Source organism: Vigna radiata, unplaced genomic scaffold (genome assembly GCF_000741045.1).
Source record: "Vigna radiata var. radiata cultivar VC1973A unplaced genomic scaffold, Vradiata_ver6 scaffold_327, whole genome shotgun sequence".
In the NCBI taxonomy this organism is placed as follows: Eukaryota; Viridiplantae; Streptophyta; class Magnoliopsida; order Fabales; family Fabaceae; genus Vigna; species Vigna radiata.
The window spans coordinates 330,995-343,200 of NW_014543614.1; the positions used below are offsets into that span (position 1 = coordinate 330,995).

At 33.7% G+C, this 12,206-nt stretch overlaps 1 protein-coding gene across 1 annotated transcript; it reads left to right on the forward strand.

Annotated features, from left to right (window-relative positions):
* Positions 1 to 8,692: 8,692 nt before the first annotated feature.
* On the forward strand, positions 8,693 to 11,758 carry LOC106754645 (RING-H2 finger protein ATL54). Its single transcript, XM_022778025.1, has 2 exons — positions 8,693 to 10,166; positions 11,357 to 11,758. The coding sequence occupies exon 1, from the start codon at positions 8,775 to 8,777 to the stop codon at positions 9,903 to 9,905; it is 1,131 nt and encodes a 376-aa protein (XP_022633746.1). The 5' UTR covers positions 8,693 to 8,774; the 3' UTR covers positions 9,906 to 10,166; positions 11,357 to 11,758.
* The last annotated feature ends 448 nt before the right edge of the window (positions 11,759 to 12,206 follow it).

Below are 12,206 nucleotides of genomic sequence, written 5' to 3' on the forward strand. Positions count from 1 at the left end.
AAAATTGCTCTTAGTAGCACTTCCTCCTTTTCTTTCTTTTCCCTTTCTTGTCTTTCCTCTTCTTGTTCTCTTCTCTTTTTCTCTTCTCTTCTTCTCTCCTCTCTTCTCATCTTATTCCCTCCCGTCTCTCTTCTTCTTCTTTCTCTCTTTGCTCTTCTCTCTTTCTCTTCTCTTCTTTCCTTTCTTCCTTTTCTCTTCTCTCAATCTCTCTTTCTCTTTTCTTATCCATGATCTCTTTAAATCTTGCCCCAAATTCTAACTCTCTCCTAAGAAACCCATGATCATTTAAACTCTCAAGAAAGATTCTTCCATTTTCAATGCAATCTTTAATTAATTCTAGGTTTCTTTTAATGCTTGAAGGCACAAACTTTCTTCTCATGCAAGCTTTTAAATCACACCAATCATGAATGGGAGACTTCCTACCTTTCCTAACATGATATTGCCTTTCATCCCACCATTCACTTGCATGTCTTTCTAACTTAGAGAGATAAATGCTAAGAACATAAGACTCACTCTCTCTATAAAACCAAGGATTTATTTTATCTATCTCTTGTTCCCAAGCTAGGTATGTTAATGCACCTATGTGTTTGCCAAAAAATGAAAGATTCCTAGCTTGATTAAACTTTTCATCAACTTTATCTAAAGTAGACAACCTATATGAACTAGAAGACCTAGAAGAAGACATATATGAATTATAACAAGACATCTTTGCTTTTAAAAGTTTTCTTAATCTAAAGGACTAAAAGCTTCCACTTTAGACAAATTCCAGGTAAGAGAGGTGAACCACTAAGGTTGCTTAAATACCAAGTCTTGCCTTAGCCAAATTTGCCTTAAGCTACTAACTATTTATCCTTTAAACAAAAATCACTTTTAAAATCAAAGACTCAACTCACAAACAATTAACGGACTCTAAGAACCCCTAAACATTCGGACTCTAATGTGACAAAGGTCACACCTACACGTGAACACAAACAAATACACTAAAATTAAAGAAAGCAATAAAAGCTTCCAAGAGTCAGAAAGAGCACTAAGAACTCTTCCAATCTACTTGGACTTTATAAGAGGCCTTTACAACACAGAGCTAAAACTAACATTGACACTGGGCTGACACAAGCCCATCAAATACATAGAAAAAAAAAAAAACTAAACTAAGCTACTGGTCTTGTTCAATCTCTGCAGAAAAGTCATGGCCCACTCTCTTGTTGCTACGGTATCAGCCTGGTCCTAGTCCACTTCATTCATCTTGAACAAAATCTTCAAGTGTCCAAATATGCTTTTCATTTCAATCTTCTGCACAAAAAATTCAAAGTTGAATTCAACAAAACTTCCAAAGCTTAAACTTGGCAATTTAATTAGAAACAACTCAAACAAGATAAAAGTAATGAATTAAACAACTCCCTTTCAACTTATATGGCTGCTTCTAGTTGTTCAACTTCACTCAGTTCAAATCTTATTATTCTCTCTGGCTTTCACGTGTTCACTTGATGATCCTTGCAAACTCCAACTATATCAGCAGTTCCATTCTTCACTTGTAAACATCCTACACTGCATTCATTAAACTAATGCACTAGCTATATGACACCAATTAAATCAGACCTGCACAGCTAATCCAAAAACAGCAGATACACCAAATAATAGCATTGGTAGATTGAAATTAATAGGTAGCCATAAACAGACTTAGATTTAAGTGCATAAACAATTTTTAAAAACTGATACAATGTAGGGCAAATGAGGAACGAATTGACTCACAAGCTTAAGTACTCCAAACGAATCAACTTATGTACAAACCAGTTCACGTATAACTAGCTAAGTGGCATGCAAAGGTATGCAATCAAACACTTTGAACAAGACTGAAATCTACTTTTAACCAATTCAAGGAAACTGTTTTTCTTAATGCAATTGGACTGACAATTTCACAAAGAAGGAAGTGATAGTTCTAATTGAGACTCAACACAGGTTTCAACAAATTTATTCAACCATGAAGTCAACAATCACTTTCAAAAACAGTTATGATAATAGTGATTCAACAAAGAATTTAAATTCCAAAATGAATGCAAGAGCAGATTAAGATGGATTCAAAAACAGCTGCTCCAATTTGATCAGTCAAGCTCTTTTTCCTGCACAGTGAACAATCTTAAAATAGTGAGCAACATAGTTAAGTAAAGATCAACTTTCTCTCACAAATTGTCAAGCAAATTAGGCTAAAACAGCCTCACAAAACTCCCATCACTTAGGTTTCTCTAAAAAAAACATAAAGCACACAAGGACAGGTTTGGAAGGGATATTCTCCCTTGTCAGTTCAAGGCTGGATAGTCTTTAAGACCACCACCACCTAAGATGTTACCAAGCAGACAAACCTTTTTCAAATTTCCAAAAAAACCAGAGTTAAAGTGTTTCTCAAACCAGATTGGCTAGGCAAAGTTCACAGTAATGGACAGACATGTAAAACAGAACAGGACAGCCACTAAAGCAAAGAAATTGACATCACAGCATATCAGACTAGCTCAAAACAAGCTCTAGATCAGATTATTAAAGCAATTAAAGCTCAAATTAAGAACAATAGAATAAATTGCACTTGTAATGGACAAAACCAAGATAGCCAATAATTGACAAGCAAGAAACAAAAGCTTTCAAGAAGAGCTGGCACACAAACAAAACCTAGGAATAGATCTAGATCAGATTTAAAAAACAAGAAAAAGACTTAAGTTGAACCAGTTATGAATGAAAACAGATATATCTGATTTTGGCAGAGATAGTTTACTGAAACAGTGAATACTATTGTGAATTGCACCAGTTCTGTTTGCTTTTTTTTTTTAATCACAATTTGATAGCCCAATCTGATTTGGATGACACTTTAGAACTTGCTATTTTCAGTCACAATTCNCAACAGATCACCTAATCAACTTTTCAACTTAATCAAATTTTTTTGCTAAAGGAAATTAAACATGGTTCAACTCAGAAAAATCCAAAGGAAAACAAGAAATTAATCACTCTCAGCCACAGTTATAGTTTCAAATACCACTGGCTCAAGCTTCCTTGAGTGACCAAAAAAATACATACTCAACTGCAGAATTGTTGTCAAGGTATATGCTCAGAATGCACACTATTAACCACATTCAGAAGTTCAAAAACAAGTTCAAACACTGTTGCAATCAATTTCAATGCAATTCTGCAGAATCTCAGACCACAGTAGATGCCAAAGAGACAATATCAATGACTATACTGGAAAAATTGAACCAGAACTTTGCAAAGATTCTAAACCCAAGTATGAATGACACCAAGACTCTCAAGCCACATTCAGTATCGGTGAAACTGATTAAACAGATTCAAGAAACATGTTATTTCATCCAATGTTGCCACAGAAATCGAGCTCATTCAATTGAATGTCATGGCTCTTAATGATTGACATGAGTCAAACAAGGCAGAGACCAAACTTAACTCATGACTTGACAATTACAAAGGTTAAACTCATATTCATATGACAAATCAAATAAACAACATGACTAAGACATTACAGAAATGGATTTAGAAAATAAAATGACTCAGCAAATGCTTCACCGAATAAAGATAAGAATAAGACTCAAATCAAAAAAACAAAGGCACAGAACGAGAAAACGGTTCAAGACATTAAACGAAATGATGAACAACGCGGAAATGGAAAGAAACACAACAAAATACTCAGAATCATACCGAGACAAAATAAGATGAACTAAAAACAGACAATACCGAATCAAAACACAAAACTAACAACAGATTCAGAGACAAAAACGAGAATCAACACAGAAACAAGAATCAAGACAAAACAGAAATGGAAACAGATATACTTATCTCTTGTAGCGTGGACGAACCGAAGCTCTGACTACCACTTGATGGAAGATGCCTGAGGAACTGACCGATTGGCACGACGCGAACTCGAGCTAGAGGTTCCTCGAAGCGGTTCCGAATGAAGAATGCAGCGGAATAACAAAAATAACAAAGAAAATAATGTTAGAAAAACCTAATCAGACACTGAGAAACCCTAAAACCTCAAATCAATCGGTGAAAACACGAGNTGAACATGAAGAAACCCTAAAATGGAGAGGAGATTCAAAATAAACCGATTAATCGGTTCAAACAAAAGATTAAACGGTGGAAAATGAAAATCAATTGATAAAAAAAAGTTTCAATCGGCTAAAATGGAGGAAAACGGTCAGAGAAGGAAAGAAACCCTAATCTGAGGTTGGAGATGGAAAAAGAAGAACGAAGATGTGGTTGTATTACGAAGAAGAAGGTGAAACAGAACCTGATTGACGGTGACGAAGGACTCTCGAGGACGACGAACTCTCCCGCGGACGTCGAAGGTGAGAAGAGAATGAGTGTGCGCGAGTGGAGTTGTGAGAAATGAAGAATTCTCTCTCTGATGTGTGAGAGAGAATTTGTCTAATGATTTGGATGGTTGACGATGAGAGAGAAGCACGGTGGAGCTTTGGAAAATGGAAAGTGGAAATGGTGCTTGGAAGGGGGCTAGAGGAGGTCTCTTGTACTCTCTAGCCTGACTTTCAAGAGAGAATAGTTTCTGAATTAGAAAATTCTATTCTCAATATTCTCAAAAGTGTATAGTACAAGTGAGGAGCTGAGTATTTATAGTGACCCATGCTCCTTGCAAGCTACACTACAGATACAATAAAATGTAAAAAGAGGACTACATGAGACAGGATTCCATCAAGTATCTAAAAATAAAAGATAAATATAGGATATCTAACGTATATAATGTAGGGAGGTTCGACACTCACACGTACACATAAGTCTGCACATTGATCAGATATTGTCCACTTTGGGTCAAGCCCTCATAGATTTGCTTTTGGTACCACTCCAAAAGGCCCTCTTATCAATGGAGGTATCTTATGTGTATATAAACTCATGTCCATCTCTCATTTTTTCTTATGTGAGACTTTGTTTGTACCCAACATCCTCCCCTACAACGGAAGTCTTTTTCTTTCTTATCCTCAGTACACCATGGTCAACACTTCTCTCTCACAATCCATGGTCAAACACTGAGCATCTCTTGCTCTCCACCTCTCATGATTCACTTCCGGGCTATCTGCCACTCGCCACCTGCCAAAGATTCACCTGATCATGGAGGAACATACTCGACTGAGCTCGGTCACTAGACCCGAACCATGGGCTCTGATACCATTGGTAGGGAGGTTCAACAGTCACACATACACATAAGTCTCCACATTGATAAGATATTGTTTGCTTTGGGTCAAGCCCTATCGAATTTGCTTTTGGTACCACTCCAAAAGGCCTCTTATCAATGGAGGTATCTTAGGTGTATATAAACTCATATCCATCTCTCATTTTTTCTGATGTGGGACTTTATTTGTACCCAAAATATATTGGTTATTTCTTAAACAAATTTACTAAAAAGATATAAGGTTTATTACATATTTGATTATGGTTACATACAAGAGATTTCAAAATATTATGTTTCAGAGAATTATCAAGGAAAATATTGGTAATATTTATCATAGAAATTGTTATTATAAGAAAGATTTTGCGGTTATAGAAAGAGTAGGTAGGAAATAAGGTGAATATTTATGTATACTCTAAATACTTTTATATATTTCTTAAGAGATAAAAAACTTGATGCTACGAAAATAGGTTTTAAAAGATTATAGAAGGCATGGAATTATCTTTAAGGTAGTTTCTTGATTTTATCTCGAAGGATATTATGATGATTATCTTTAAGGTCTGTGATTTTATTTGAGAACATATATTTAATATTTTGAGGTTATTAAAAAGATCATGTAAAATCTCTTAAACGTATTTAGGGTTTTAATGGTGAGAGTGAAGTCTATAAATATACATATTAAACGACTAAGCAAGTGTTATGCTTAGGTGAGAAAGAACTCAACTGAGAAGAATTGAAGGAAAAGTAAGAATATAAGACTCAAACATAGAAAAAAGCTTTGAAGGTTTACATATTAAATTCAGGTTAGGAAATTAACATTTCATGTGATTGTGAGATGGGTATCAATTTGAATAGTCATGTTTTGTGTTAATAGGAAATTAACTTGTCACTCCTTTTGCTCAACTACGAGGAAGATTGCAATCACCACATTGAGATAACAAAGCAAAGGAGTTATCATCAAAAGATAGTGATGGAGAATGGATTGAGGAAGCTCCTTCAACGAGTGATGAAGAACATTAAAGTAATATAATACTTAAGAAAATACAATAAATTATTTTATATTTTAATTTTTCATTAAAAAAAAAAAGAAAAACAGGTTCATAAACTAGTTTTCCTGCTCCATCCTACCTCTAGTCCACCAGTTTGGTGGTTTGGGCTAGACTGGCCAAACTTCACTTTTGCATCCCCAGCCATGAGTACTTGCACTCCTAAATAATATTAAAGAGGTTAACCAGGAATAACTAAGAGTCCAAACAATATTCAAGTGGTTAAGTAGGAGTGACTACTACCTCAAAGAATACTAATATTATACTTTGCAACATTAGTCTGCTTAATGAAACTCAGTCAATTAATTGATAACTAGACATAATTTGTATGATCAGATGAATTAATAAAAAAAATACAATTATGTATTTTGCTTTTCCTTATCTCTTTATGTTATTCCTTATTATTACATGCACTGAATTACAAAGGAAAATCATATTGAGAATACATGTTAAAAAATGTTTTAAATAAATAAATTAATCAAGTACTAAAGTTGCATATGTTAACACTTCATCCATCACTTTTAACATGAAAATATCGTTTAAGCATTCATCATGGAATAGATATTAGAAAAACAATTTCACTCTCTTTTATTGAGTTTTTCCATACTTTTACAAACATGGATAGAAAGAGTTTTAATATTTTTTGTTCCTACTCAACCTAATAGGCATATTAGAGAGCATAGTCCAATAAAACCCTTTAAATCCCTTTACAATGGAAGAGTCCAATACATGCCTATTTTGGCCATTTAGATAATATGACTAAATCTTTTATAGTTTAATATGTTGGTTATTATTTATCATTTTATTACTATTTATTATATTCCTCTTATACTTTTCGTGTAAGTATTATCCTAGTAGAAACATATGACTACAATTTATGTTAATTGATCAATACACTTAGTATGCTGAGAAAATACTTACTTCATAATCTGATCCTAATTTTCTTATTGATTAAGTGTAGGAGAATCTTTTGAAAGTGGATCATTTCCGTTTCAACAACAAAGAGACTCTTTCCATAGAAAAAGAGTGATCAAACCACTCTTAGAATCTCATCACTTATCCAAAAGTCCGCACTCAACGAAAAAGAAATTTTTTATGGTTTTGTTTCCAAGGTTTGAGATGGATGAAGAAGCATTGGAAAGGGTTAAGGCAGTGGCGGGATGAAGTTAAGAAAGACGGAAGTGTGCAGTTGCTAAAGACTTGAGATTGTTGGATGGAAGAGAAAATGGGTGTATTTTGTTCATTACATATTCTAATATATATATATATATATGATGAAATTATTTTTAATAAAAGTGTTTAGAAAGTATCCGAGATTATTTTTTTTTATCAATTGATAGCGTAAAAATTCTAATATAACATGTAATTCTAAAGTAATTATATTTGACTCCTTTTATAGTTTGATAAAGTCATTTTCTATTCTCGTTTATGGCGCTTGATGAGGAGTATGTTCAGGGAAATGGGAACCCTGGGGAACTTATAAAAATGAAGATGAACTTATAAGCGAAAAATGATTACGGATATAGTATATAATTATTAGTTTATTAGCATATCCGTAACAAGTCTTCTATTTAACCAAAACTATTTAAATTTATGAAAAAAAATATTCGAATTCCACTGGCAATCATTACCACAAGCTGTTCGATATCAATTCGTTGAATTTATTTTGTTTTGAGCTTTGAATACGATTACTGAATTAATCCACCAAACTTTAAGATGGGATATGGCTATCATGATAAAGACTTTATACCAACAACTTTCCAAGTACTCCTAAAATATTCATACTTTTAAAGAGGGTAATGAAGTTTCTATTGAACCTTTAAGTGATATGACTATATTTAAATTTAAGTATTGTAAAGCTAATTAAGGTCAGATAGTGTAAACTTTTCGTATATACCATTATTCCCACATTGATAACGATCCAGCATCCTTTTTTTTTGAACCTTAACAGATGAAGTATTTCCTTAAAAATAGCCTTGTTTTTTTTATTGGAAATTTCTAGACAAATATTTTTGCTAAATAGCTTTCAAATTTCGAAATGTCTGGATATAATATTAGAAATGATCAGTAATTATCAACTATTTATTAAAATTTACCAAAAATTACAAATTTAGTAAATTTGATTTCTTGTATGATATCTCTTAATTCTGTGGATTTTTAAAACTAACTTTACTAACAAAAACAAAAGTGATAAAAGTATGGTAAAAAGTGTTTTCCTCAGGTTTTGTTAGAACAAGTATGTATGATAGGGCCAAATAATTATACCTGAACTATTTGAAAAATGTTTATTGGTGAGACTTGAACTACTCTAATTTGTTGCTTGTTTAATGCACCAACCAAACAAGATAAGGAGGTTCTTTCAACCTTATTACAGATTACCAAACCCAACAAACACCTAAGTGTAGTCTCCTAAACCTTGGAAAGAGACAGCAAAACAAAGAAAAATATTATTCCTTCTCTTTTAATCCAAACAAAATCCACCTCACTCTTAACCCTATTTTTCATTTCCTCTCTGTCCCTTTGTGTCCCTAAATTTCTTCATAAAACACACTTCAATGGCCAACAAACTCAGAAAACTCTTCCCAGATGAAACAACAACCTCAAACCAAACCCAAACACAAGATTGCTATGGCTTATGTGACCCTGTATGCCCTTACAACTGTTACACTAACCAAGACTACTTCTTATCTCCACCACCACCATTTGTTTCACCATCAACACAAGTTAACCACATATCCTCCTATTTGATCATCATCGGTACTCTCTTCGCTGTCATTTTTGTTGTCATAGGTTTCTACGTGATCAAAGTGAAGTGCTATGCTGCATGGTGTGGATGGAGGCTCAACGGATCCCTTCCTTCTCAATCAGACACCAACACGGACGAGTTTCTCCATGAGAACCAAGTTGACCACCCCGTGTGGCTCATTGCCACGGTGGGGTTGCAACATTCAGTCATAAACTCAATCACGGTGTGCAAGTACAAAAGAAACGAAGGGTTGGTTGAAGGAACCGAGTGTTCGGTGTGTTTGAACGAGTTCCAAGAGGAAGAGACCTTGAGACTCTTGCCAAAGTGCAACCATGCTTTTCACATCCCTTGTATCGACACTTGGTTGAGATCACACACCAATTGTCCTCTTTGTCGTGCAGGTATTCTCTCTAACAGTGTTACTTCTGAAGCACCCGTGTCGAATTTGGAGCAAGAAAATGCGAATTTGGGAAGAAATCAAGACACCCTTTTGGAAAATTCAAGGAATGAAGGCTTGTTAAACAGCAACACGGTTGCAGGGGAATCAAGTGAAGCACTAGAGTTGGTTGATGAATCAAATTCTAAGGATCGGGTGCATGATCAAACTCAGAACCATCACGTTCTGGATATTGAGATTCACACAGAAATGCGGTCTGTTTCAACCACAGAATCTGAAATCCATCATGTTGTTGATGATCATAAGCACGATGAAACACATTTGCAAGGTGTTAATCGACGGAAGCAAGAGCAAGATGTTGATTACCACCCAAAAATGTGTAAAACAATGCGTCGTTGTTCCTCTATTGAAGAGTGTTTACATTTGAGCCCGGTATCCATGAAAAGATCATTCTCCTGCAATGGAAGGATTCTAACTTCCAGAGGTTGCATGACTCTAAACCCTATGCTCCATTCATCCCTGTTAGAATTTTCAATCTGTTAGAGATGAACATAGCCTGCCATGAGATACATATCCTTCGCAGGTTGGATTTTGAACACTGACATGGTGTACACAGCAAATTGGGAAAGAGAAAGAGATCAATTTAATGAGGTTTGATTGTGAAGAATAAAATGTTAATTGTAATTGAAGTTTTAGCAAGTCATGCGACATTTGAAAGTAACTATGCTGTGCGCTATACCACAAATCACAATGTTCAACGGCACTGCAGAACATAACAGGTTTGCTCCCACAAAAGCGAACGAGGTACATTAAGTGCTCTTTTTTTTGGTTCTAAATTGTGTGCTAGTAAAAGTTTGATTTTTATCACATGATATTGTGTTCTGTTATCATAGTCCTACATAACAAACTGGATATGATAAAGCACAACCAGGTCATCATTATGTAATTGAAGTGGACCAAAATAAATTTGCATTGATGTCTCTGATTACTACAAATGTGCAAATCATAAGAACATAAGAAGAAAGCAAAGTTTTTAATTGTAAATATGCTTTTTATCAGTGACAAATTATTTGGTTATGGCTCATTGTGTGTCTGTAGCCCAACTGGTACTCGATACATATTTGTGATGAATCAAAGTAAAAGTTAATAGCATTTGAGTGTTACATGAAAATTAGAAAAAAATCATGGTAATCTTGAATCGTTTAGTAGTTTTTCATGACATGTTAATTGCCGTTTCAAATTGTACAAATGCATGGAATAATTTAAAAGTTTGTAACAAAAACAAACTAATATATCTCCTTATTGAACGAATATTTCTTAATTTTATTTATCATATTTCTTAATTTAATTATATACTCTTCATTTTTCTTCTATTTCAACAATTAATATTAATCATATTAATTTTATGTAAATTATTTGATTTTTCAATTGACTAAAAAAATATAAAATGCTTCATTAGCGACACTAAAATAACCCACTCAAAGGAAGATACACGGACACAGACACGATTAGCATGCGTGATACGTGGGGACAAATACTTATTATGCTATTCTTGAAGCTATGAAGTTTCGGGTCGGCTTGGTAGGCCGACTCTAGTAGCATCTGCTCAATCCATACTAACTCAATTTTTATATTATAATTAATAATTGAAGATAGTGTCGGTCTAGCCGGTGTATTTTCTTTTTTTCAAAAATTTATATTAGAGATAGCATATCAGTTTAGTCTAAGCTCACTTTATATATCTTTTTTTTTAAAAAAAAAAGTTATATCAATGATACTGTTAGTTAGGTTGGTGCTTTTATTGGTATTTATGAAAAAGAAAAAGAAAAAGAAAAAAAAACACATGTATGTTGCAAGAATATGGAAACAGTGAAAAGAGGTAGAATGTAGACACACAAAAAAACTCTTAGAAGGAAGAAAAGGTTTTGTGCATAAGAACGCTTAGGTTCAAACTTTATTGCATATGCTTAACAACCCTGAAGCTTTATTTTCAGTTTTATAATATCAGAAACTGAAAAGTCCACCAATTCAGCAAAAGCAAGGTTGACATGGAAGCAATTACAAGAAGAGAGCCTATCAAAATCAGTTTTATAGTATCTGTCGGTTTTGAAATTGAAGAACAATGCAAACGAAACCACCAGAAAAATAAAAAAGCATGCACCTTGGAATACTGACAAAACAAGAACCATAGCGAGTTGGTTATTCTACTTTTGATGGGAGTGAGTTTTAATGTTTGGTGGTTTCAACTACTTGTTCATAACTATAACTATATTGTTGACAATGCATGAAGGGTCCATTTTATCTTTGTTGTTCCCACCATTTGATCAAAATTAATCTACACTTGGATTTGTTTCCATCAGGATACATATTGAAAGGTATTTGTAGCGTTAGTTTGACCCACGCAACATTTAATACTATTTTTTTATTATTATTAATTTGTGTGATGTGTTTCGCTTTTTTTATTTTTTATTTATTTTTTTACTTTCTTTTCTTAGTGTGGGTTAGATAATTATTTTAGTAAAGAAAATTTTACGAAAATTTTAATTAATAAAATATAATTAAAATTTGGAATTCAATTATCACGATGGTTTGCTTCTTAATCCTGGTGATATTGTGATATCAAATTCAAATAATTTGGGTCTGGTGAGTGAAATTCATGATGGTTTGTGCTATAACCACTAGTGTAAAAACGTTGTTTAACGTTATTCATAAGACGTCGGTTCGAGGGAAACTCGACGTATATGAGTGGACAGTGACATTTCTTTAAATAAGTTGGTAACCTAGACGTCGGTTTCGAGGGAAGCCGACGTCTATGATATTGTAGACGTCTGCTCTGCCATACAC

Bases quoted from the DNA above. Each gene is read 5' to 3' on its own strand.
- LOC106754645 (XM_022778025.1), top strand. From the start codon at position 8,775: ATGGCCAACAAACTCAGAAAACTCTTCCCAGATGAAACAACAACCTCA.